Below are 26,175 nucleotides of genomic sequence, written 5' to 3'. Positions count from 1 at the left end.
CAGGAGTCGCGGCTGCAGCGGACGGCTACAGCAGATGTGGCTAATTGGGGAACTTGAGACGCACGCTCCTGCGTTGGTTGTGGTTCTCGGTCCCTGGCTGGTTTGTCTCAGAAGCTGAGAGCAAGGTAGACCTAACACCGGCCTCAGTCCTGCTCTAAGGACCATGCGGTGTATTGCAAGGTCGGAGCCTTGAGAGGGCATCTCCGTGGACCCCGAAAGCCGCGTTCCGTCAGCCCTTCCATCATCTCCAGGCTCAGAGCTTCCCAAGAGGGACTTTTTGCTTAGGATTTGGATGGTTTGCTCATACTCTCACGCGTAGCTGAAAGGTTTTGTGTTACAGAAAAAAAGGTCCAGGTTAATTTTTTCAGTGAAATCTGAGTATCACAGTGCAAGGGTGAGTAAGTCTGTGTGTGCACACAGAGGTGCCTGACCTGGGGCAGATTTACAAGCGTGCATGTAAGTTATCATGCGTAAATGGTTGTGGGATCCTCGCAGAGGAGTTTTTGACTGGGACCATTTCCACATATGTGCTGGGAGATGTGTCTGTGTATATGTGTGTGTACATGTGTGTTTGTCTAAGCATGCAAAGAAAGCCACATACGTTTGGGGGGGCTCAGAGGGGCTGTGCAGGCGCTTCTGTACAGCCTTACCGGGTTCCTTGTGTTTCTTGGGCAGTGCTGCTGCAGCCGCACACCCAGGGCTCTGCCCCCCGCCAGCCTGTTAGAACGGGATGTGGACTGTTTCTCCCCAGTCATCGCCTGTCCATATTCGTTTAGTTTCCATTTCTCAGTCGTATGGCTCATTACAAGCTTGTCAGGCCTGAGAGAGGTAATATGTTGTACATCTCTGCCTGGCTGCCTTCCCAGCCAGCCTGCCGTCTCTTCCAGCAGCAGCGTTTCCCCATCTGAAGTTTGTTCCCCTTCCCCTGCTCCACCCCAGCCCTTCCCCTGCCCGGGGGGAAGATGCGCCTGGGGCAAGACCTGCCTTTCCCAAACCTGCTCCCGGGGTGCCGGAGGCATCTGCACGGGCCTGGGGCCCCCGGTGCCGGAGCCACGCAGGGAAGGCAACGGGAGGGGGGAGAAGGGAGAGGAGAGGCAGCTTTCCCGGCGGCAGCGCAAGGTCCCGGAGGGAGCGGGAAGCCGGCGTCTATTTGGACACATCAAGCAAAGCAGCTGTGTTGGGTTCCATATGTCGGGGGTGCCAGGATCCATGACATACGGGCTCATTTAGTATACAATAAGCCCCCCCTTCCTCTCGCCCCCGCAGTCTGTTTTTCCCCTTCGCTCATCCACCACCTGTCATCTCTCCAGAGAGCCAGGAGAAATGGCTTCCACCTTCTCCCAGAGCCACCCCACCGGCTCCTTCTCCGCCACCCGTGACCAGGGACCCGGAGCCCCATCCCGGCACGGACGGGCTGTCCCCTGCCCCGGCGGGGACCGATGCCGCGGGGCAGGTGGAGCAAACAGCCGTGCTCTCTAACGACGTCTGTCGCGTCCGCCGGGAGCCGGGCGGTACTGAGAGCCCCTGTGCTTCTGTTTTCTAGAGCACGCGGGAGGAGTTCGGCTCTGACACCTGACGGCTCCGAAGCTGGGTCCTGCCACGGCTGCACGGAAGAGCCCGCGGTCTCTGCGCACACGCGCGCGCAGAGGATATTTATTTATTTATTTATTTAATTTCTATGCATCCTGCCGTCTTTCTTACATTATTTATCGTGAAAGTTGTCGCCCGCCCAACGAGTTCTCTGGGGAAAACGGAAAATTTTGAAATTCCCTTGCAGAGACTGTGTGTGATGAGGAGGAGGAAGAGGAGAATAACCAGGAGCTTGCTGTGAGCCGGAGAGCTTTTCTTTAAAGCAGAGCAGTTTTGCTTTGACGTCGTGCCCGGGTCGGTCGGTCCTCCTGACGTACCACACCTCTGAAGCATCCGTCCCTCTGTCCACCCCTCTTCCTCAAAGATGATGCTCAATTCGGACCAGACGGAGATCGACCTGCCCCCGACGCACTCCGAGTCCGAGTCCGTCTTCAGCGACTGCGGCGGCGGCCGCGCGGGCAGCGTGGAGGACGCCGGCGGGGTTGGTTTGTGTGCCCAGTCCCGGACAGCCGAGCCGGGCGAGGCCGTGAAGAAAGACCTGCAGCACCTGAGCCGGGAGGAACGCCGGCGCCGGCGGCGAGCCACGGCCAAATACCGGACAGCGCACGCCACGCGGGAACGCATCCGCGTCGAAGCCTTCAACATGGCCTTCGCCGAGCTGCGGAAGCTGCTGCCCACCCTGCCGCCGGACAAGAAGCTCTCCAAGATTGAGATCCTCCGCCTGGCCATCTGCTACATCTCCTACCTGAACCACGTGCTGGACGTCTGAGCCGCCCAGCTTGCGTCCGTCTGTCTGTCTGCCACGTCTCCTACCTGAACGTGTGCTGGGCATCTGAGCCAAGAGCTCACGTCCGTCTGTCCGTCTACGACCTGAACCATGTGTTGGGCATCCAAGATGCTGTGCCTGTGTTCATCCATCTGTTCAAATAGACCAAGTCCCCAGCTGTCTGCTCTACCCCCTATCTGAACTATCTGCTCTGTTTCCCCACCACCAAACCCCTGTCCGTCTGTCTTTCCATCCTGCCCGAGTCAGGCTGGATGTTTGGTCCATCAGCCGTCTGTCTGTCCTGCTGGATCCGCTGCCTGCAGCCTGTGCTGGCCGTGTACGCTCCCAACTTCTGTCCGTTCTTCTGCTGCGCATCCCACTGACACTGCCTGCGGGATCCTGAGCCCACGTCCGTCAGTCTGTCCGCCTCGCCTGCTCCCTGACCCATGGCTGGAGCCACTGAGCCCAAGTCTGTCTCTTTTATACGAGCCACAAAGAAATGGACCTGTGAAACACTGCAGCACCAAGCAGCCCCGGGGTCTTGTCTGTCTGTCTGTCTGCGCCTTCTGCCACCGGCCGCCCCGCCAGCACGGCCAGTCTGGGCGTTTTGTCTGTTTGCTGCTGTCCTGCCCCTGGCATCGTGCTGGGCACTGAAAGGCCCACGTCAGGACGGTCCCCTCTGCAGAGGGAGCGCGGCCCAGGAGCATCCTTGGGCACAGCGCAGCTCCGCTGGGTTTGCCCGGGCTTTTCACACCCCAGGAGGAAGCACGACGTGCGGTGCGGACCCGGCAGGACCTGGCCACGCTTTCCACCTCCCACGGACCACAGCGGCGGGTTCCCCTCGCGACGGGGCAGAGAGGCGTGATCGCTGCAGGGTGCCCGGAGCAGCGCTGGCCCGGCCCCGTGCCAGGCTGGAGCAGCACCTGGGGCCTCTCCCAGCCCCTCCATCACATCTGGTCTCCCCGAAGCTCAGCACCCTGCTCCCCAGACCCGTGCACCCCAGGCTTCGCTCCCCGACCCTCCTTTGCACTAGTGCACGAGTGTGAAGCCCCCCTGGCCTGGCCCGTTGCCCCAGCAGCTGCGACCAACCTGGGGCACCACTTCTCCCCATGCAGCACTTCATCCCTTCCCACTCTTCCTCTGGCTCCTCAGTTCGGTTCTCCCGGTGGGAAAGGCCTGAGTGGGGTCACAAGCGGGGCAGATGCCCTGGCCCGGGGGGACACCAGCGCCATGTCCCTCCCCTGCAGCGTGGCCGGTGCTGCCGGGGCTCATGTGCAAAGAGGCTTCTCCCCGGGGTGCCACTGGCCCCCCAGTTCACACCAGTACGGCTCTGGTGCGGCGTGACCTTTCACAGCACACGCTCCGCTGGGGTAAAGTGCACTTTACCTGCGGTTTGCGGGGCAGCGGGCTTGGAGAGGGGAGGACGCAGGCACAGCCTGTTTCCCAGCTTCCAGGAGCCGGGGCTCTCCCCAGACCCCCCCCAGCACGGATCAGCACTTTGGGAGAGGGAGGGGAGCGGGGAGGGAAAGCAGAGCCGAGCAGCCTCCGCTCCGGCGAGGGCACGCTGAGGCTGGTGGAAGCTCGTTGCAAGAGTGAATGTTTTGCCTTGTTTTATGGGCGTGCGTTTGTTTGAGGGGTGAATTTTACACTGACAGTGGCAAGAGCACAAGCAAAGCAAAACCAAACACCAGCTCTGCCCTCCGGGGTCCCCCCCCTCCGCTTTTTGCCCTCCCGCGCTGGGTGTCCGAGCCCCGCCGGCCCCATTTGGGCTTCCCAGGACCTCGCAGACCCTCCAGCTCCATCCCACCCCTATCTCTGCTGCCAGCTCCCAGCGGCGCCTCGCTCCGTACCTTGTTTTTCCCCCTCCCCATAAAAGCAGGGAGAACGATCGCTACCTCTGTCTCGCAAGGACTTGCCAGTAAGCGTGGGATCCCCGGGGGCTCCCCCGTCAGCGCAACGCTCAGCGGGGCAGCGGCAGAGCGAAACAGAGCAGGGCAGCCCACCCTTCCTTCCCCTCCACTCACCAGCCACGTCTCTGTGCCACGAGGATATTTATTGAATTAATTTATTGAGAAATGTTATTATTTATTTGCTGTGTTGTGCACTTTCGGGAAAGGAGAACTAGAAAGCAAACAAACAAAAAAATAATGACCACGGCGGAAAACCAACCAACCCACCCTCGTACGCGGTGTGCCCCAGCGTGTGTTTGTCTTGGCTGTTCAGACTGTGCAAGGATTTATTATTTACGAGTTCACGAGGAAGTCGGGGAGGGGGAAATGAATTAAACTGCCAGCAAAAGAGAGATCTTGAACTTGGAGTCCCCAGCTTCCCTTTTTCTTTCTTTTTCTTTTTTTTTTTTTTTTTTAAGTCTTGGTTTTGACCGTCTCTCCCTCGCGCTGTTTGGTGGCGGCGGCGGATTCCCCGCGCTGGAGCTGATGGCTGCGGCCGTGCCTGTGAAAGGAGACGGTGGGAGGGAAGCCGTCACCACCGCCCCGGCCAGGGGACCAGGACGTGTCCCCTTGGCACACGAAGAGTCCTGCCAGCCCCGGCCGGGCTCGGGCTCGCTTGGAGCCAGGGTGGACGTGGTGTCTTGGGCTTTCCCTGCGTCTGCAGTCGCTGTTTGAGCCCAGCTTGGGTTTGCTGGGACGAGCAGACCCCAGATAGCCCAATCCCTCTGGAGGGATGAGGACATCTGGTCCAGACAGCAGCATCTCCAAGCACACCCAGTAAACCACCTTCTCCCTCCCACCTACCCCTGGGACATCAGCGCAGCCGCGGCTCCAAAGCCACCCATCCCTTGACCGCGCACCTTTTCCTAGCAGAGCCCTCGCAATCCCCTTCTCCATGCGAGCCCCCCACTCTCTCCCCGCTTCCTCGGCCCACCCCGAGCTACGCGGGGAAGCAAGTTTGCGGCTCGTCTGCTTCGTCTGCGCCGCTCCCGCGCGTCCCTGGGGGCAGGTTGCAGCTGTTTGCCGCCTTGCTCCAAATTTCTTCATATAATCAATTGGCCTCGGCTGCAGCTCGGCTCAGCGGAGATGCGTCAAAGGGGAAATAATAAATGTGGGGGAGGGAGGGGGAGACTTTGCACCGGGCTGCCAGGGCAAGAGCGGCTGGTGGGGCACGGGAGGGGACCTTGGGGGACCTCGGCGCACGCAGGGTCCCTTTTTGTCCCGGCTCAGGGATTTCTCCGCGGTGTTTGCTCCTGGGGATGCACCTTATCTCCACCACCCGCATCCAGACCCAGCTCTGAGGTTCTCATGGGGCGACTGTCTCCATCCCAGCCTTGGCCGTCTCCATCCCAGCCCTGGCCGTCTCCGTCCCAGCCCTGGCCATCCCCATCCCAGCCTTGGCCATCTCCATCCCAGCCCTGGCTGTCTCCATCCCAGCCCTGGCCGTCTCCATCCCAGCCCTGGCCGTCTCCATCCCAGCCCTGGCCGTCTCCATCCCAGCCTTGGCCGTCTCCATCCCAGCCTTGGCCATCTCCATCCCAGCCCTGGCCATCTCCATCCCAGCCCTGGCCATCTCCATCCCAGCCCTGGCCGTCTCCATCCCAGCCTTGGCCGTCTCCATCCCAGCCCTGGCCATCTCCATCCCAGCCTTGGACATCTCCATCCCAGCCCTGGCCATGCTCTCCAGGAGGTGATAATCGGGTTAGGGCAGCGCGAGCTCGGCGGCAGCGGCTCCCAAACCTCTGCGGGCCCCGTTGTTCCCGGCTGCCAGCCCCAGCCCTGACATATGGTCCTCATTGTGCCTCGCACAATGGAAACACTTCGTGCTAATTTAGATGCTGGTTCTGGCCTTGCTGTCATCTCCGACAGATTGGGTCCCTTGCCTGCTCTTTGTGCTTGCGGGCAGGCAGGGTAACAGGCAGCTTGGCCTCGTCGCTACCTCCCTGAGCGTCTTCCTAGACACTTCCCAACTCTTTCCCGATTCCCACAGCTATTTCCTTCTCTCTCCTTCCCCGTACCCATCTCCCTCTCTCCATCCCTTCCCCAGCCCCTGGAGAACGCTGGTCCCGGCGTGCAGGTAGGTGTGTGCACGAGGAATGTTTCGCGGTGGCTTCTCATTTGGAGAATATTCCTGAAGGTGCAGATAAACGGACTCGCATGAAACCGCTCAGCTGCTGCTGCCCGGCGGCATTTCTGCGTCCCTGCCCCGGGGACGACGAGGTGGGGATGGCTGCTGGCCCCCCTGCCACGGCCCTTCCTCTCCCAAAAAGGAGAAGCCGGGGCAGGACGTGGCACCCCGGTTTGGGAAGGGGGAAGGACCCCCCCTTATCTCAGCCTGCTGCCCCAGGGCCAACCCCCAGTCCCCCCGGGATGTCCCCGTGGGCAGCAGCCGTGTCCCCAGCTCGGCTGCGCGCGGCGGCAGTGCCATCTGCTGGGTCCCCAGGACGGGGTCCTGGCTCACACCAGCCCCTTGTCACCCCCCCCCCAAGGCTGGGGACCCCCGTCCCTGCCAGCTGAGCCCTGGACCATCCCCGTCCCCTGCGAAGGGACCCGCCACTGGAGCCCTCGGGCAGGGCTGGGGCTGGGACCGGTGCAAGGGACAAAGGCGAACGGCGCCCGTGCACACACGTGGGACCTTCCCAAAAGCATCCTCCGTGCGCCATCGTTTGAAATGCTCGTTTCGTGCTTGGTTTAGAGCACAGGGGTCCCCCGAGGCCGCGATGCTGATCAGAGACGGGCGGCTGGGAGAGACAGGCCCCGGCCCCAAAGAGCCGACATCCCCGCAGATAACGCCGTGCCTGATCCCTTCCTTCGAGACTCGGAGCAGGAGCCCGGGGGCCATCGGATGCCTCACGCCGGCGATTGCGTAGCAGAGATAAAAAGAGCTCGTCTGGACGGAGACCAGAGACAGCAGCGTGGCAAGAGCCAGGCACGAGGGTGTGCAGCGGTGGCAGTTTGGGGGCCCCTCTGTCCGCCCCCCAAGGCAGGGTCCGCAACGCGTGGCGCTGGGAGAGGACGGCCAGCGGGGTGAGAAGATCCTGCTGCCCCGGGGCTCGCAGACAGGTCAGACAATCCTCTGTGGGGGGGGGTTAGGTGCTGCTGGTCCTGTCCGGGGTGGGGAGAGGCCAGCCACCCTGCATCCCACTTCCTAGGACTCCAGAGATCTCCGGAGTTCTCTGTCCGGAGCCTCTGCCCCTCTCCCTGCTGGGTGGGAAGCCCGGCTGTGACGCCTCGGGACTGCTGGGTGTCGGAGCTGCCTGGGGTCCGGTTGTCAGCGTGTAGGGTGGTGGGACAGCTCTGTCCGGCAGGTGTGAGGGGTCACAACTGCCCCCCACCCTGCTCAGGAAGGCGTATGAGGACTTTGTGAGGGTCTTCCCAGCTCTGCAGAAGGCCATTTCCAAGAGCTGGTCCTGGGGACTCCTTTGTCCCCAGGAGACGGATGGGAAGCGCCCAGCACCCTGCTGATCCCTGGTGCTGCACATGGGACAGGGCTGGGCACCTTGCAGAGCCGGGCGGGCTCTTCTGTCCCGAGAGCAGGGTGCGGAGGGAGGGGACGGGCCCTGTAAATCACAAGGTGGAACAATGCGGCCCTTCCCAGATGGCAGGGAGGCTCCAGCAACCCCAGCTGGCCAGGAACAAGCTCCAAGGGCCCATTAATCACTCCCGGAGCCGGAGCAGGAGCAAGAGGACAGCCCGGGGCAGCTGGCTGCAGGGGGAAGGGAGAGCAGAGGGGCCCAAACTTGGCCACAGCCTCTGCACCCCCAAGCTTACACCTCAAGGCTGGCTCCAGCTGCATGGAGCACCCCAGGGGACCCACAACGATGGCTCCTAGACAGGTTCCTCCACAAGAGCCAAAACCCTTGACAGGAAAATAGAAGGGACAATCTGGCCAGACTCAGGGGGTACCTGCCAAGGCACTCCGAGCTCCGTCCTCCATCTTGCAGCTCTCGCAGCCCTTTCCCTCTGACCCAGCAGCTCCCACCAAGCCCAGCCTGGCCTCACGCATTTCTGGGTGCTGTAGACACAGCGTTATGGGACATCACCCACCCGGTGCCTCTGCTTGCGGGGCCCACGCTGGCGGGGAGGTGACCCAGAGGACCCCAAAATGCGGGGGCTGAGCTGTGTTGGGGCTCGGACAGGGCAGGACCACGCCAGCCCGGCCTGAGACAAACCTAACCCAACTTCAACAGCCCCCGGCCCCATGGTTCCCCTCCATCCCTCCTCCCCATTAAAGGAAAACAAGTCATTTAAATCCGGCCAATGGCGTGCGGCGGGAGGAGAGCGCCGCACGCCATTGGGTAGCGCCGGGGGGCGGGCCCGGCCGTTCCCAGCCTCGCTCATTGATATAAAGCGCCCGGCGGCTCGCGCGGCTGTTCCGGCCAGGCGCCGCGCCCCCCTCTGCCCCGGGGTGCCCCACGGATGGGGACGGGGGGGTCCCCGCGCCTCCTGGTCTCGCCCGGGGAAGGGACCTGGCTTTGTAGGGTGCTGTGGGTGGGGGTCTCTCCCTCTGGAGCAGGTGGGGGTGCTGGGCTCTCCCCCCCCCCGTGAGCAGCACCTTCCACCCCCACGGCCCCCCCTGCTGCTGGGGGGTGCGAGCGGCCTGTGGGAGCCCGGGCTCCTTCCCGTGGGCCCCGTTCCACGAGGGAGCGGTGCTGGGCCCTCAGACCCCCCCCGTAAGGGGTCCCGTGTGTGGTGGGGGGGCTCCCGGGGGGCATGGTTCTGTCCTTTCCAGCCCCCCCTCCCCGGCTCCCTCTCTGCCCACGGGTGGTCTGCAGGCGTGGGCTGAGCTGCTGTCCCCCCCTCCCACCCCTGAGTGTCCTTGGGGTGTGGAGATGGGTGGGAGGCGGGGGTCTTCCAGGTGCTCCCACCCAGCGCAGCAGAAGCTCGGGGCCCCCCCCGCGCCGTGACTTGGGCCGAGCCAGGACACTTTTACCATGGGGGTCCCGGGTGGGCTCACCCACCCAGGCGCAGGGGGGGCCATGGACCCGGCTTTTGGGGGTGGGGGACACCAAGGGGAGTCACTCGCTCACGGGCTCGGCCTTAAACCCCCCCACCCCGAAACAGCCTGGCACAGCGGTGGGAGCGGGTGCACGCCCCCCCTCCCCCGGGGCTGTGACCCCTTCTGGGTGCCAGGGTGAAGCGTCGTCCTTCCCCCACCCCCCCCATGCGTGGGTGCAGAGGGGAGCGTGGGGTGACCCCCGGACTCAGCCCCCCCCCCCCCCCACTGCCGAATCCGAGCCCAGAGCCCCACCGCGCTGCCGCCCCCCCCCCAGAAGAGGGGTCACCCCCCCACCCCCCCGCCGCCATCGTTATCCCAAAAGCCCCGGCTGCAGATCAAGGAGCGGGGGGAGCGGGTAGGACCCCCCCCCCCACCCCGGGGTGGCTCCCACGGGTGGGAGCAGGTACGGGGGGGGTGGGGGGGAGGATGCCGGAGTCCCCCCCTCGGTCTCTGACCCCCCCCCCCCCCCAGACAATGGCCCCGGGGGGGCGGCGGGAGCGCGGAGCGGAGACAATGGGCGGGCGCGGGGGGAGCGGCCGGGAACAGCGGCGGGGGGGGGGCGGGGGGGGCGGGGGCTGCCGGGGAGGGGGGGGGCGCGGCGGGGCCGGGCTCACGGCGGAGCGGAGCGGTGCCGCTGGGATTCGGGGCTTCCTCCGCCTCCTCCTCCTCCTCTTCCTCCTCCTCCTCCTCCGCCGCAGCAGCAGCTCCGCGATTTTGGTGTTTTTGGGGAGGGGGGGGGGGACGGGGGGGGGACGCGCACAAAGGTGCGGGCGGCGATGGTGAGTGCGGGGGGGAAAGCTGGGTGGGGGGGATCGGGGTGCGGGGGGACCGGGGTGCGGAGCAGCCCCGCTCCGCTGCAGCGCGGGGGGGGGCCGGGACCGGGGGGGTCGGGACCGGGACCGGGGGGGCCGGGCTGGGGTCGGCGCGTCCCTGCGGGAAAGGCCTGGGAAGCCGGGAACTTTCCTGGCCCGGCAGCCGGGGCGGGGAGCAGCTGCTCGGCGAGCCCCGCTCCCGGGGGGGCTCCCGGGGCTGCCCCGCTGCGTGGCAGGGGGGGAGATGCGGGGCAGCCGGGTTTGACCGTCCCGCCCCCCCCCCCCCCCGGCTCTCTTCCCAGCCCTGAAGCAGGGGTCGGGATGGGGTGTCCCTGGGCGGGGGGGGTGCTGAGGATGCAGCCGGGGCTGGGCCCCGCTCGCAGGGTGCTGGTTGCTCCCTTTTCGCAGGGCTCTGCTGGCCCTGGGGAACCCCCCCGGTGGGTGATGCAGCGGGGCTGGGTGTCCCCCCCCAGGGGCACGCAGCCTGGCACCGGTGCCTGTGGCTTTCCCACTCATGTGGAGTCGACTGGCCAAGCTGCCCCGCTGCGGTCGCCCACCCCTTGGCCCCCGAGCCCTTTGTGCCCGGCGTGGGTGCAAGCACCGGGCCCCCTCCCTGCCTGCACCCCCTGCGAGCAACGGGGCGACCGCAGCAGCGGCCGGGGGGCGAGGGTGGGCGCCTGTGGGGTGCCCACCCTGGTACCTGCCTTGCGCCGGGGCTGGGTGGCCACTGGCGAGGACTTGGGGTGGGGGGGGGGGGGGGTGATGCTCCTGCCAGAGCTGTGGGACCCGCGAGGCAGGGTCCGTCCCCGCCAGCACGCTCACCTGCTGCGGGGACAGACCCGGCCGGATTCTGATCCGGTTTATCTTGGTCCCGTCCTGGCGCAGCGCCCTGAGCCGACGGGGAGTTCCCTCCGCTCGGCATCGGGCGCGAGCGCAGACGTCGGCCCCGCTGCTCCGTCTGGGGCGAGAGGCTGCATTTCCTGGGGAGAGGGCGTAGAGTCTGTTCAACCCCCCCCTCAGGCCTTGGTGTGATAACCGAGGCGGAGGTTTTAAACCGAAAAAAAAATTAAAAAAAATTAAATATTATCTTTGTGGAGCCCCTGGGGATGGCTGTTGCTTAATCACAGCAATTGGGGATTGTGCTGGGACCGAGCTGGGCTCCGAGGCGGCCTCGGTCAGCTGCTTCGCCGGTGTCTCGACGCCGTCTTTGTGCTGGGGAGGGGACCTGAGGATGAGCCCCGGCTGATTTAATTAGCAGACGACTTCGTTGGAGCCGGCCATGGCTCCTCACCCGGCTGTTGGACCGTAGGGTGGCGGGTGGCCGGGTGCCATGGGCAGCCCCCCCATCCTGGAGACACGGCCCCGAGGATGGGCACGGGGCTGGGGACACCGGCTGCCCATCCCCGGGCTCCCCGGGCCGTTCGAACGGGGCAGATGTGGTTTCTTGGTTTCCTCATCAGCTCGCAGCAATGGGGCCGGAGGGGGCTTGGGGGAAGGCAGGGAGCCCGTCACCCCGGCGTCGGGCAGGGCGGAATCAGCCCCGCGGCTGTGGTCCGGGTTAATTGTCGATTTTGGGTCCGTTTTCCGAGCCTCGGCGCGGCTGGCGGATGCTTTATGGCTTTATTGTCCGGCCGGGATGCTTGGGAAGGGGCCTCGGAGGAAACCACGGGCGGTCGCTGCGCTTCCCCGGCTGGCCCCGCGCGAGGGCTCGCACCCGCCGGCGTCGTGGCACCGCGGCGGCAGCACCAGCTGCCAAAGCCGGACCCCGCACGAGGGATTTTTTTCCCCGTGTGCCCTCCGAAGGCGTTTGCTGCCTGGGGCTGAGCTCGGCCCCACCTCGAGCACCGCGGTCGGTGGGGTCAGTGCTTCGCTCCATGCCTGGATCCCGACGGATCCCACCTCTACGCTGCTTTTCCAGGCTCTGAGACGTGGATAATTCTGTCTGCCCGCCGCAGCCGGGCAGGATTTAGGAGGGTGAAGTATTAAGGATGGAGCAGAGCTGTGATCGATCTAAAAGCGCTGTCGTTCGGGCCGCGGGTGTCCCTTTGGGGTAGGAAGTGGCCTTTTGGGGTCTCGCTGCCGTGCTGTGGGTACGGAGCTTCGCCCGATGCTTTTGGAGAACGCGCTGAAATGACAGTAACGGCCCCAAAGCGTGAGCGCGGACCCCCGCGCCTCGCCGGCTCGCCCAGCCCCAGCATCCCGCGGCACCGCTCGGATGCCCGCGGCCGCCGGCGTTTGCATCCTCCCGCGCCCCGGCGTGAGCGGAGGTCTGTCGCTTCGGGCCGGCGTCCCACCCGGCGGTGCCAGCGGTGCGGCCGGAGGGGCGGTGGGAGCCGGAGGGGACAGGGAGATGGGATTTTGGGCCGGGGGGGGGGAAGATCCGGCAGCTTCGACACCTCGCCGTGGGGTTGGTGGTGTGCCGGGCGTCACCGTGCCATCCCGCCTCCGCCCGCACCCGGCACTGGAAACCACGAGGGCGAAGCTGCCGCTCGTCTTCCCGGGGAGCCCCGAATGCTCCCCGCGAGCTGGGGCCGGGCGGGGGCTGCGGGGTGCGGGCTGAGCCCCTCGGCTGGGTGCCGAGCCCTGGGCAGGGAGAGCGGCGCGGGTCAGCGGCGTCGGGGAGCGCGGGCGGCTGGAGGGCCGCAGTTAGGATCCCCTGGTGCCGGCGCGTTTCGCAGCGCGGATGGCTTTCCCTTCGCATCCAGCCCCGTTCTCGTGCAAATCCTCGGGATTTTTGGACATTTTTTGGTTTGTTTTGGTTTTCTCCCTCTGGTTCTAGGTCTCGGCGCAGTCGTTCTGACCCGCGCGGAGGCAGCGAGCGCGTCCTCCGTCGCTCCCGGACGCCCCACGGGATCGAGATGCCGGGCGAAGGGCTGGGCTTTGTCCCGGAGTCGCGCAGCGGGACGTCCCCGCCGGAGGAAGCTTGGTGGGGACCGAGCGCCGGAGGGCCTGGACGCTGCCGTGGAGATTGTACCAATCCCCGGTGATCGTAATTAAAGCTGGCAGTTTGGAAGGAATATGAAACCTGCTGCATCCGAGCTGACGCTGAGCGATGGGCGAGCAGGATGAGACCCCATGGGGCAGCTGGATTAAGCGACTCAGGCTTCCCGTGGGCCTTTCCTGCGTCCCTCTGAAGCGCCCGGTCGTGCCAACGGACCCAAAGAGCTGGAAGTTTGCGGATTCCTCGCAGCGGTGGCAGCTCCCGGGGCCGGGGCGGCCGCGGGGGCTCGGCCACGGAAGGGAGCGGAGCAGCTTCGGGGTTGCGCCGTGAGCTCGCTGTGAAGCCCCGGCTCCACCAGCCCGGAGGAGGTGCGGGGCTGGATACGGCCCGGGGAGGAAGGAAGGAAAATGGTTGGTGTTTGCGCTTCTGGAGGGGGTGTGCGAACGGGGGGGGGAGGGCAGCGAGTTGCCTCGGCGGCCTCTCCCCAGCTCCTCGGTAGATGCTGCGCGGCCGCTGCTTGGGGCTCGAATAGAGGTGGCACGGGGGGATCTGCTTTGACCCCCCAGTTCCTGCCTGAGGAGCCCATTTCCCCGCCCCGATCCAAGCAGGAGCACCCATGGGGGGGTTTTCCTAGCCGTGCCCCCCCCTTGTGCTCCTGGCGGGTCACCCAGCTCCGCCGTCTCCCCAGCGTTCGGTGCCTGTGTGAAATACGCTCATTGCCCCGTCGTCGTGCCCCCCGCCGCCTCCCGCTTCCCCGGCAGCGTGGGGCTCGGGGGGCCGGTGCCCGGCCGGGGCCGGGGCCTATTGTGCGGAGGCAGCAAGGCGTGTGCGTGTGTAGCCAAGCAAGCAAATGTGCCGGGCGTTCGGCTCGGCAGACCCGCGGCCCGGGGCCGGGAGGTGCCTCCCGTTCCCAGGCCGGTTTCGGAGGCGCGCCGACGGCATCCCCGCCGTGGGCATCGCTGCTCGGGGGGTCCCCGGGCTGACCTCCCCGGTGTCGGCGTGCCGAGGGAGGAGAGCCCAAAAGTCACGGCGTGAAGGCAGAGCTGAGGCTCGCGTTAGGTTTTCTGCGTGTCTGCTTGCGGCGTGCCTCAGTTTCCCCAGCTCTGTCACGGGCAGAGCCGTGCTTCCCGCCCTCCCGGGCTTCTTGGGAGGATGAACAGCCGTGGAGTCACGTGCCAGGAATCCAGGACCCCGGGGTCCTCCCGGCCCGCTCCGTGACTCGGTTTCCCGGCGGCTGCGGCGCCGGTTGGGTCTCGCACGGACGCACCTGCCCAGTTGTGCCTGCGCTGGTGTTTCCCTCGGCTGCTGCTCGCCCCGGCGGTGGGAAGCCGGGGTGCGAAGGGCTGCGTTCACACCCCTGGCGTAACCACGTTAGAGCATCCCGACTGCGGGCTGGGATTTATTTAATTGATCTGAGATCTGCAGACGCCGGAGGGAGAGCACCGGTGGCTGCCGGGCTCTGGCACGGGAGCAGGCGGGCGCTCGCCGATCCGACCGGCGCAGAGGCAGCCGCTTGTCCCAGCCCTCTTGGAGGGGACAGGAGTTGTTCAGCCACCGACTTCTCCCTCTGCCCTTTGCTCAAAGCGGGTTTTTCTCCAGCAAACGTCGTGCCGGGCTCGCAGGGGGTCTCGGTGCTGCATAAAACAGGGAGAGAAGCACGCGGCGCGGGTTTGAGCTGCCCGGGCCGAGGGGCACGCAGCCTCGCCGGGGATGGGACGAGAGGATTTCCCTCTTGGGATCTGCCCTGGCGCCGGGTGAAATAAGAAAGCTTTCTTGTTTAGAAATGCTTGGATCTATTTATTTTTTGAGCATTTGAATGCAAAAGATAGTTTGTGTTTGAGGTTCACGGACTCAAAGGCGGGAGAGACGGCGGCAGCGGCTTTTCTGACCGCCCCGAAGCCCCAGCCGAGCTCTCTCCGCTTTGAACCCTGTGGTGTTCTCCAGCACCATCCCAAGAAGCCATCCAGTCTGGACTTGAAGATGTCAAGAGATGGCAAATCCTCTCCTCCCCTGGGGAGTTTGTTCTGGTGCTTAATCACCTCGCTATTCAAAATGTGAGTTTTACTCCTCGTTTGCATGCGTCTGGCTCTCGCTCCCAGCCCTCGGCGGTTGCTCCACGGGCTCGGGAAGGCGAAGGCTTCTCCTCCCTGGAGACGAGGCGTCCATTGCCAGCCTCTCCACCTGAGCACCGTGGGCTGCCGAACCGGCTTTCCCCACTCTGCCAGGCAAATCATCCCCCAAAAAATCCCTTTCTTCCCCGCTGGAATGGCCAAGTTGCTCTGCCGGCACCGGGGCGGCCGTGGGACAGGATGAGGAGCTCCTGGGTCCGGTGACCTGCGGAACGGCTGCTTAATTTACAAATTAACCTCGAAAACTGCTGGGCTGGGGGCTATTCCCCCCGCCAGGCTTTGCTGGGGAGAAAGTTCGGCTGTTTTAGTACTGGCGAGACGGAGGATCCTCGGCGCTGAGCCCTGGTCGGGATGCAGAGATCGCCCGTGGTTCATCCGTGGCTCACGCCGGAGCACGCCATCCCGCACCGGGAAAGGGCCCCGACGCCGCTGCCCGTGCCCCTGCCCCGTCGCCAGCGTGCGAGGGAAGGGCCGGGCTCGCCGCAGGTGCCGCCGCCGAATGGCTCGACCTTCGTCTCCAGCTTTGCCTTCGGGAGCTGGACGGTCCCCGGGCCCCCACCAGTGCCGCCGTGGGGGGACCCCTGACTCTGGGGGTGGGCTTGAGGTTTGGATTGTGGTGACCGAGGAGGGTGAAACGCTCGGGCGGGGGCCTTGGATCGCCGTGTTGGAAAACGCCGGCGCGATTTCGGCCGATGAATCGGCTTCGCCTCTCCGGGAGCGCCGGGCTCTGGCTGGGGCAGGGGCGCGCGGGAGCGGAGCTCGGGCCGGGTCTGGGCGCCTCGGGGAGGGTCGGTGGGCGGCCGCACGGCGCCGGGCTGTGGGGCAGGGTGCCGACGCGGCGGGGAGGTGATGCCGGCGATGGGTTTTGGGCTGTAGTGGTCTCTGCGGGGGTGTCCAGCCCACCCTCGCCTTCCTCCCCTGCCCGTTGCTCTGCTCGGGCGCTCGCCGGGGGTCAAGGCCGAGTGAGGGTGGATGTCCCCCCAGGGAACCGGGCTGGCTGACCTGCAGGACAAGGACTCTGGCTGGCGGTGCCTGGCTCTGCCCCGGGACACGTGGCCACGGCACACGCGTGGTCCCGGTCCCCGGAGAAGGGATGCCGTGAAGCGTCCGTGCGTGGCGGGGATATTTGGCTGCTGATTTCCTTCTCTCTCTCTTTCCCCCAGCTCGGCGGCGGATCCCCGGCGCGACCGCCCGTCCCGTGAGCGGCCCCTCCATGCGCGGCCCCGCTCCGGCGCCCGCCAGCTGGATGCCGTCCCCGTCGGAGGCTCACGATGCCCCGAGCGCCTCGGTGACCGCCGGTGCGGGGAGCAGCACCCGCCCGCAGCCGCCTCGCCCCGACCTCCCGCGCCCTCCCGCCGGTGAGTCCCCCGCGTCCATCCCCTTGCCCCAGTATCAACCTCCTAATGGTATTACTGGGCCAGACTGGGGACAAGCGTGTCCTCGTCACTGATGGAGGCAACACCCGAGGCCCCGGCATTGTTCCCGGCAGAAACCCGATCCCTGCCTGCAAACAAAGCCCAGAAGAGGGGAGCTGGCAGGAGGTTCTGGGGGGGGGACGGGACAGGGGGGTCCTTTCTCTCCCGGCCCCTTCCCCCATCGCTCGCTGGGGATGCCGGGACGAGCTCCCAGCCCCTGTTGCCATCTCCTAGACAACCGGCGTTTGGAGGAGGGGGGGGGGCTTTTGTTTCCATAGTGATAAACGTGTGAGCATCCAGCATCTGCGACAAAAGGATCCCACCCCCCCCCCCCCCGCGCCCCCGCCGCCCTTTTTGCCTCCTCGACCCCATCTCCCCCCTCCTTGAGGCCTTGGAAAAGAGGCCAAAAGACATTTGGGTTTTATTTGGTTGAAATGGCATTTCCCTGGTAACCCACCTCCAAACACAGCCGGCGCGGCCCCCCCGGCGCGCGGGACTGGCTGGGAAGGGGGGTTTGGGGCTCTGGGGGATGCCGAATGCCCGCAGCCCCCCAGCACCCTTCGGGTGAGGGCAGGAGGGTTTGACAGGACCCATCCGATGGGGTCCGGCATCCCCCGGCGTGGGTCGGGCAGGGCGACGGGTGGCTCCCGTCTGTCTGCGGGTCCCCTCCCGGGAGGGATCCCAGACCCTGGCAAGCCAGCACCGAACCCACATCGGGGCTGCCAGCAGCTTGGGAGTCCCCAAAACCAGTGAGGTGACCCAGCCCGGGACCCCGGCAGACCACCGCCGCAGACCCCAGCCGCTGCCCCGCATCCCCCCGAGCCATTGCCCGAGGTCCCGGCGCCTCGCGCTGCCCGGCTGGGATCCGGGCAAGGCATCCCTTTCCCAGCCCGGCAGAGGTGGGACACCCGCAGCAGGCGTGGGTGGGTGTCGCGTGGGTGGGTTTCGCGTGGGTGGGTGTGTGTATTTATACCCGTCTGTGCCTATGAATGGCTCTAACTGGGGTTTGGGGTTGGCTAACGACGACGTGGCAGCCGTGAGTCAGCGCGCGGGGCGATGCTGTCTGCTCCGAGCCGGCCTTGCGACGCGGGACCGGTCCCCGGACGCTGCCGCGGTGGCCCAGCCCAGCGGTCCCATCCCCGCAGCCAGCGTGGTGGCTCCCGGCAGCCTGGGACCCCCCTGGCTTCCCCCAGCTCTCCCTGGCTCCGGCTGCCGCTGCCGGGGGAGCTGGGGCTGGCGCGGAGCGATGCTCCTCGAGGAAGCGGGATTCCTGCGCCGAGCTGGGCGTGAGATCCCGGCTCCGCGCTGGGAAACGTGTCCGGGCAGAGCCCCGCGCTGCGAGATGGGCCGGAAACCTTGCCTGCGCCCAATTATTCATTCCTTTTTTTTTTTGGCCCCCACCCTCGGCGCTCTCTTGGCAGTTAAAGAAACGATCTGATATTAATTGAAGTGTAAATCACCCGAAACAGGAGCTAACCGTGCAGCGTTGTTCACAGAGGGGAAGGTGGCCGTCCCGGACCCGGCTTGGGCATGGGATAAAGTAGAAAATGCCCCAAAGTGACCCAAATTCCCTTCCCCCGCTGAACTCCCGTCCCCGTTTGCCGCCGGGGCTGCACAGGGGTGGTGGGCGAGGGGATGCCCGCCGGCGCCCGGGACCCCGGGGGCTGCCGGGATGCTGCCGTGCCGCCGCTGACCCTTCCCTTGCCCGGCGCAGGCGGGCGAGCCGTTTTCTCCTGAGACGAGCCCAACCAGGTGATCAAAATAGAGTCCCTCAAGGTGACGGTCGACTTCTGGAAGGTGCCCCTGGGCCTGAAGAAGCCCCCTCTGAAGGAGGCCCTGGCCGCCGTCCCGGGGCCGCGGAGGTCCAAGCCCCTCGGCGTGGAGCGGCACAAGCCCCGGCGCTCCGACACCATGGACAATGAGTCGCAGTACTCGGGGTATTCCTACAAGTCCGGGCATTCCCGGAGCTCCCGCAAGCACAGGTGAGGGATCGGTGGGTGCCCAGGGGGGTCCCTTGTCCCCAGTGGGTGCTGCCACCCCGGTGCTCCCCCCCCCCCGCTCCCCTCTCTTGCCTTCCAGAGACCGGCGGGACCGGCATCGCTCGAAAAGCCGGGACGGGAGCCGCGGGGACAAGTCGGTGACCATCCAAGCGCCGGGCGAACCTTTGTTGGACAACGAGTCGACTCGGGGGGACGAGAGGGTGAGTCGGGCGGGGGGGGGGGACGCTGCCGAGGGTGGGAGCCGCGGGCGCGACGCGGGGGCTGCCGGCATGGCGGGCGCTCCTCGGCGGAGCGGTCGAGCCGGTTGAGCTTGCCCTCGGCGGGCGGACGGGGCCCTGCGCCGGCGGGGAGGGCGGGCAGCGGCGCGGGTGCAAATGAAAGGGGACCGGCTGTCGCGGTGCCCTGGGGATCCCCTCCCCGGGGATCCCCTCCCCGGGGATCCACTCCCCGGGGATCCACTCCCTGGGGATCCCCTCCCCGAGGATCCCCTCCCCGGGGATCCCATCCCCGGGGATCCCATCCCTGGGGATCCCATCCCCGGGGATCCGCTCCCCGGGGATCCACTCCCCGGGGATCCCATCCATGGGGATCGACTCCCTGGGGATCCACTCCCCAGGGATCCACTCCCCGGGGATCCCATCCCCGGGGATCCCCTCCCTGGGGATCCATTCCCTGGGGATCAACTCCCCGGGGATCCCATCCCTGGGGATCCCCTCCCCGGGGATCCCATCCGTGGGGGATCCACTCCCCGGGGATCCCCTCCCTGGGGACTGGCTCCAGCTCCTCGCCCGGCGCCCACAGGCGATGCCAGCTTGGCCGTGCCAAGGCGTGAGAGCCCCAGCCCGGCTCCGGCAGATCCCGCCGGCAAGCCGGTGCGGAGGAGGGTCTCGTGCTGCATCCCTCCGACCTCCCCAGCCCCGCGGTCCCTTGGCACAGCGGTGCTGCCGTGCCCCCCGCGCCGGGTGCCGGCACTCCTCCGGCCACCGCGGAGCCCGGTCCCTGGCCGCAATCGTCTCGCAGCCACTGGCGCGGGCGGCTCGGGGTTTGCGGTGGCCGCGATGCCGGCGGCTGAGCCTGCCCGGTGCCGCCGCGGCCGGGGCGAGCCGATGGCAGCGTGGGTTCACCTGGGGACGGGCTGGGTATGGTCTGGTCCTCCCGGACCCTGCTCCGCTTCCCATCCCGTCACAAAGCCCCAGGGGTCGGTTTGCTGTCTGGAATTACCGGCGTTCCTGCAGAAATTCAGGGGGGAAAAAATTACGATACGATAAAGCCCCGAGTTTCAGGGACGCTGGAAAACAGAAGGTGAGTCAGAGGACAGACAGACGGACAGAGCCGGGGCGGCCGTTTCAGCGCCTGCGGTGCGGCGTCTGCTCCGTCCGCTGAAACCCCGTGTCATGGCGGGGAAGGCATCGCGTGGGGTCGGGTCTGGCTCGAGGAGGGGGCTCTCCGAGGCGGTGGGAGGCCCGTCCGGCGCGCCGAGCTGCCGCGTTGCCGGCGGCGTTGTCCGGCGCGGCGCTGGAGGAGGCAGCACCCGCCCGTGCCGCGGCGGCGAGGGTGTGTTGGGACGGCAGCCGGGCGTGTTGGTTCTGGCCCTGCTGATGAGGGGGTTTGCCTGGAAGCGGGGTGCTGCCCGCGCCCAAAGCTGCTCTCGCCGGTGCCGGAGAGGTGGAGCGCGGCGGCACGGAGCTGCCGACGGGGGTTTCCTCGAGGGTCCCGGCCAAATCGCTGCGTCCCCCCCCACCCCAGGCTGAGGTTTCCGCCGTCTAAATGGGGGTGATGGCGCCGGGCAGCGCGCCGGGCTTTGAGGTTTGGTGGCTGGGAGGTGGGGGTTGGGGGGTGCAGGGTGACCCTGAGCCAGCAGCGAGCCCTGGGTGCCAGGAAGGCCGATGGGATCCTGGGGTGCATGAGGAGGAGTGTGGGCAGCAGGGCGAGGGAGGTTCTCCTGCCCCTCTGCTCTGCCCTGGGGAGGCCCCATCTGCAGTGCTGGGTCCAGTGCTGGGCTCCCCAGTTCAAGAAAGATGAGGAGCTGCTGGAGAGAGTCCAGTGCAGGGCTACGAGGATGAGGAGGGGACTGGAGCATCTCTGCTACGAGGAGAGGCTGAGGGAGCTGGGCTTGTTCAGCCTGGAGAAGAGAAGGCTGAGAGGGGACCTTCGAAATGCCCATAAATATCTGCAGGGTGGGGTCAGGAGGACGGGGCCAGGCTCTTTCCAGTGGTGCCCAGCGACAGGACAAGGGGCAATGGGCACAAACTGGAGCAGAGGAAGCTCCAGCTGAACCCGAGGAAGAACTTCTCCCCTCTGAGGGTGCCGGAGCCCTGGCCCAGGCTGCCCAGGGAGGCTGTGGAGTCTCCTTCTCTGGAGATATTCCAGCCCCGCCTGGCTGCGGTGCTGTGCCCCCTGCTCTGGGTGACCCTGCTTGGGCAGGGGGTTGGGTGGGGGATCCCCAGAGGGCCCTGCCAACCCTGAACATTGATTCTGTGATTCTGTGGGTCCGGCGCAGCCAGCAGCCCCCCACGGCGCTGGGGACAGGGGTGCGACCCGGAGCTATCCCCCCCCCATAACCCCCCCATGTGCCCTCCCCAGGACGACAACTGGGGCGAGACCACCACGGTGGTGACGGGGACGTCAGAGCACAGCATCTCGCACGATGACCTCACCCGCATCACCAAGGACATGGAGGACAGCGCTCACCTGGACTGCTCCCGGCACCTGGGCGTCTCGCTGGCCGGGGCGCTGGCGCTGCTCGCCTTCCTCACCCCCCTCGCCTTCATGCTCCTGCCCCAGCTCCTGTGGCGGGAGGAGCTGGAGCCCTGCGGGACACCCTGCGAAGGGCTCTTCATCTCCGTGGCCTTCAAACTCCTCATCCTCCTGCTGGGCAGCTGGGCTCTCTTCTTCCGTCGCCCCAAAGCCTTCTTCCCTCGCGTCTTCGTCTTCCGGGCGTTGCTCATGGTGCTCGTCTTCCTCCTCGTCGTTTCCTACTGGCTTTTTTACGGCGTGCGGATCCTGGACTCGCGGGAGCGCAGCTACCAGGGCGTGGTGCAGTACGCGGTCTCGCTGGTGGACGCGCTGCTCTTCGTGCACTACCTGGCCGTGGTGCTCCTGGAGCTGCGGCAGCTCCAGCCCCAGTTCACCCTCAAGGCCGTCCGCTCGGCCGACGGCGCCAGCCGCTTCTACAACGTGGGGCACCTCAGGTGCGGGGCTGGGGGGGGCGGGCGAGGGGCGCTGGGTGCTGCGGGGCGCATGGCGCGTGGGCATCGACGCGCGCGCGCGTGGATGTGTGCGCGTGGATGTGTGCGTGTGCGCTGATGTGTGGGCATGGGTGCGTGTGCACCTGCGTGGACACGTGTGCACGTAGATGTGTGCGCTGATGCGTGGGCATGGATGCGTGTACATGGATGCGTGTGCATGTAGCTGTGTGTTGATGTGTGGGCATGGATGCGTGTGCACGTAGATGTGTGCGTGTGCGCTGATGCGTGGGCATCGATGCGTGTGCACAGATGCGTGTGCACGTGGCTGTGTGTGTTGATGCGTGTGCACAGATGCGTGTGCACATGGCTGTGTGTGTTGATGTGTGTGCACAGATGCGTGTGCACGTAGATGTGTGCATTGATACATGGACATCGATGCGTGTGCACCTGCACGGATGCACATACATGCATGGACATATGCGTGCGCACACGCATCGACGCGTCTGCGCGTGCATCAGTGCGCTCACGTGCGCGTGTGCACGCGTGGCGGCGTTGGGTTGACCGTTGGACTTGGTGGTCGGAGAGCTCTTTTCCAGCCTCAGTGACGCTGGGAGTCGACGCGTTGATGCTCGCACACGTGTGTTGATGCGTGCGCGCGCACGTGTGTGCGTGCTCGTCTGTGCCTGTATGTGTGTGCACGTGCCTGTATGTGTGTGCACGTGCCTGTATGGGTGTGCACGTGCATCGATGCTCATGGACGCCCACATGTGCTTGTGCACCCGTGCGCGTGCCGCCACGCGTGTGCCCGTGCACGCCTGTGTCCACGCGCGGGTGCGCCCGCGCCGCGGCCCCGCAGCCGGCCGGAGGAGCTGCCCGCGCTCCCCGCAGCAGCGGCCGCAGCCCCGCTGCCCGCCCCGCGCTGCCGCGCGCGGTGCCCTCCTCGCCGTGCCCCCCGCTGAGGGGCTGTCCCGGCCGTGTCTCCCCGCAGCATCCAGCGAGCGGCCGTCTGGATCCTGGAGAATTATTACCACGATTTCCCGGTCTACAACCCCGCCCTCCTCAACCTGCCGAAATCCGTCCTCTCCAAGAAGATGTCCGGGTTCAAGGTCTATTCCCTCGGCGAGGGTGAGCTCCCCCTTCCCTCAGCTTCTCCTCCCGTTCTCTCTCCTCCTGCCCTTCCCCGTCCCGGTGTTTTCCTCCCCGGAGGTTCCTCTGCTCCGGAGCGCGGAGCGGGATCGCCGCAGCGTGCCGTGGGGCAGGGGAGCATTGGGCAGCCCCCCAACCCGTCTCTAAATTCATTTTTTCCCCAACCCGTCTCTAATCCCATTTTTTCCCCCCCCGCAGAGAACACCACGAACAACTCCACGGGCCAGTCCCGCGCCGTCATCGCGGCGGCGGCGCGGCGGCGCGACAACAGCCACAACGAGTACTACTACGAGGAGGCAGAGCACGAGCGCAGGGTGCGGAAACGCCGCGCCAGGTACGGGGCTGGCGGCGGGGACCGGGTGCCCCGTTGCCGTGTGCCCCCCCCCCGTGGGGTGCCCATGCCAGGACCCCCCCGTGAGGACCTGGGCTGTGCTGGCAGGAGGGAAAGGGGGCTCCTGGGGTCACCTGAAGCCCCCCAAGACTGGGTGTCCTTGCTCTTGGGGCAGCGCGTCCCGAGCCCGGCTGTTGGGTGGCACAGCCAGATCTCCCCCCAAAACTCTTTTGGGGTGGAAGCTGGGTTCCTGCCACCCGTAGGTAGGCAGGCAGGCGGCGAGGGGCTCCCCCCAACCCCGGGGGTCTCCTGCCCGTGTGTCTCTCTGTCCCGGTGCAGCAGCACCCATGGCTTTCCTCCCGGCAGGCTGGTGGTGGCAGTGGAAGAAGCCTTCACCCACATCAAGCGGCTGCAGGAGGAGGACCAGAAGAACCCCCGGGAGATCATGGACCCACGGGAGGCGGCTCAGGCCATCTTCGCCTCCATGGCCCGGGCCATGCAGAAATACCTGCGCACCACCAAGCAGCAACCCTACCACACCATGGAGAGCATCCTGCAGCACCTCGAGTTCTGCATCACCCACGACATGACGCCCAAGGTGCGCGGGGGGGGCGCGGCGAGGTGGGACGGGTCTCCGGGTTTGCCCAAGGACTTGGTCCAGAGGGTGAGGACTTGGCTGGGTGTTTTTTCCCCCCACCGTGTGAGAGCAGGAGGACAAGGGGTTGGGGGATGGAGCCAGAAGAGCGGGTTGTAACCCCCAGGGAGCAAGGCGCAGCGATGGGAACCAGCCGCGCGGGGATGTTTTTCCTGCAGGACCTGCCGAGCAGCTTGAGGCTGCAAAAAAAACCCCGGCTGAGCCGTAGGAAGGCGACGTTCACGTGTCCTTTCCCTCCTCCAAGGCGTTCCTGGAGCGGTACCTGACGGCCGGACCCACCATCCAGTACCACAAGGACCGCTGGCTGGCCAAGCAGTGGACGCTGGTCAGCGAGGAGCCGGTGACCAACGGCCTGAAAGATGGGGGTGGTCTTCGTGCTGAAGCGCCAGGACTTCAGCCTCGTGGTGAGCACCAAGAAGATCCCGTTCTTCAAGCTCTCGGAGGAGTTCGTGGACCCCAAGTCGCACAAGTTCGTCATGAGGCTGCAGTCGGAGACCTCGGTGTGAGCTGAAGAGGGATGGAGAGGGGTTGGGGGGGAGACCCTCTCCGGACCCCCCCGTCTCATCCTCCCTGTCTCCGCCGGGGCTCAGGGAGGCCACGGCTCGAGGGCAGAACTGCGGCGGGCGCCGGGAAGCAGCTCCCATGCCCGGCTCCATCACCTACCTGTGACCGCTCGCCCTCTGCCTCGGCTTGGCCTTCGCTGGGGTGGGCTGAGCCCCTTCCTCCTCCTCCTCCTCCTCCTCCCCGAAACCCAGGTCCGTGTAGCATCCCCCCAGAAGGCGCAGCCGGCGGGGGACAGCGGCACGGCCAGGAAGGAGACGGCGTTTCGGTGCCGTAACTCAAGGGCTAACTCTCCATGTTCTTCACCAGCGTCTTCGAGCACCATCAGGTCCCAAGGACCTTCGGCGCTTGCCCGTTTTCCACCTGGCAGCTGTCCTGGCTCTGCCAGCCGCTGGCTGGGGGTGGTTTGGAATCCTAGAGATTTTTAGGGGGGGGGGGGGGGGGGGAATATTTTGCAAACACCTCCGCGATCCGTGGCTGCTATGAAAACCTCCCCGGTATCCGAGACACCGGAGCGGCGATGCTGCTGGCTGTGGGAACGTCCTCCTCGCCTCTCTGCTGGGGGTTCCGTGCTCGGCTCTTCACGAAAGCGACTGAAAAATCTGGTTTTGAAGACAAGCAGAAGGGGTTTTTTTTGTGAAGTGGTTTCCCTGCTCCGGAGGCGACTCGAGCCCGGGGTCCCAGCAGCATCCCTGCGGGGCTTCCCCACGCCGCGCGCTGCGGGCAGAGCAGCTCGAAAGGGTTCTCGGGGTCCGATCCTGGCGCCGGAGCCAGCGAGGTGAATGAAGCGAGGGGTTCCTGGCGAGGGTGCTGAGGGCTGTCGGCTCACTGAGCTCCTTAATTCACGTCCCGGGGTGGCAGGGGACCCGTGGTGGTCCCACCAGCAAGGGCTGGCTCGCCAGCGGGACGCAAACGCTTTTGCCTTCCCTTGGTTTTTGTTAAGGTCACAAATACCTCATGGATTTATTTTCATTTTTGATGGGATTTTTTTTCCCTTCCTCCAGATCCCGTTGTCCGGCCACGCCGTGCGGGGGTCTCGTGGGGGTCCCGGGGGTGGGGGGGTTGTGGCTGAGCAGGGTGGGGTTGGTTCGCTCGTGGGAGCTGCCAAGAGTTCCTCCCGGGGAGGCGGGCGGTGGGGTGGGATTTCGGTTTCTTCTGCCCTAAGCACTAAAGGGGTCTGAGTTCAGGGGAGGGGGCAACGGTGGGGCCGTGGAACCCCGGCCACCAGGGCTGGGGGCTTCCCCAGTAAGCACCAGTAGCGAGATGAAGATGCTGGGAGGGTTTCTGGGGGGTCTGTCCACAGCTGGGCACCGCGCTGCTCATTGCTGGCTTTCCCCATTTCCAGGAAATCTCCATTTTGGGGGAGTTTCTAAGCCCTGCCTGGGCTCCCCTCGTCTTCCAGCCTCCTGAGGCCGAAGGACCCGGGTCTCCCCCCCCCCGTCCCCCCAGCTCTCAGTGCTGCTGCGGCAGGGAGCCCCTTTTGGGGTGGTTTACTACAAAAAAAAAGCCTTCAGTGAGCGCGAGCGGCTGGGTCGGCCGGGGAGGGGGGCTTTTCCACTTGGAGTTTTAAGAAGAAGAAACCCTTTTTCGTTCGGTTTTGGTTTTTTTTTTTTTATCCGCAGAGCCGAGACCTTGTGCATGCGTGTAGAAAATTGTAAAATGTAAAATTGTTTTTTAATATATAAAAAGCTTA

General features: G+C 66.0%; 2 protein-coding genes across 2 annotated transcripts; both read left to right on the top strand.

The window, feature by feature from the left end:
- Positions 1-1,569: 1,569 nt before the first annotated feature.
- Positions 1,570-2,995, top strand: NHLH1 (nescient helix-loop-helix 1). Its single transcript, XM_075445268.1, has one exon. It carries the CDS (start codon positions 1,955-1,957, stop codon positions 2,357-2,359), a length of 405 nt encoding a protein of 134 aa, XP_075301383.1. The 5' UTR covers positions 1,570-1,954; the 3' UTR covers positions 2,360-2,995.
- Positions 2,996-12,497: 9,502 nt separating this feature from the next.
- On the top strand, positions 12,498-24,877 carry VANGL2 (VANGL planar cell polarity protein 2). Its single transcript, XM_075445267.1, is given in 10 exon segments — positions 12,498-13,467; positions 16,350-16,544; positions 18,316-18,583; positions 18,681-18,801; positions 21,185-21,792; positions 22,778-22,914; positions 23,134-23,269; positions 23,633-23,864; positions 24,166-24,282; positions 24,284-24,877. Coding segments are annotated over 8 exon segments (1,566 nt in total). The 5' UTR covers positions 12,498-13,467; positions 16,350-16,544; positions 18,316-18,512; the 3' UTR covers positions 24,428-24,877.
- Positions 24,878-26,175: the final 1,298 nt, after the last annotated feature.

This window comes from Opisthocomus hoazin, chromosome 30, assembly GCF_030867145.1.
Source record: "Opisthocomus hoazin isolate bOpiHoa1 chromosome 30, bOpiHoa1.hap1, whole genome shotgun sequence".
In the NCBI taxonomy this organism is placed as follows: domain Eukaryota; kingdom Metazoa; phylum Chordata; class Aves; order Opisthocomiformes; family Opisthocomidae; genus Opisthocomus; species Opisthocomus hoazin.
Note: the sequence above shows the minus strand (reverse complement) of the source record. Positions and strands in the feature narration are given on the sequence as shown.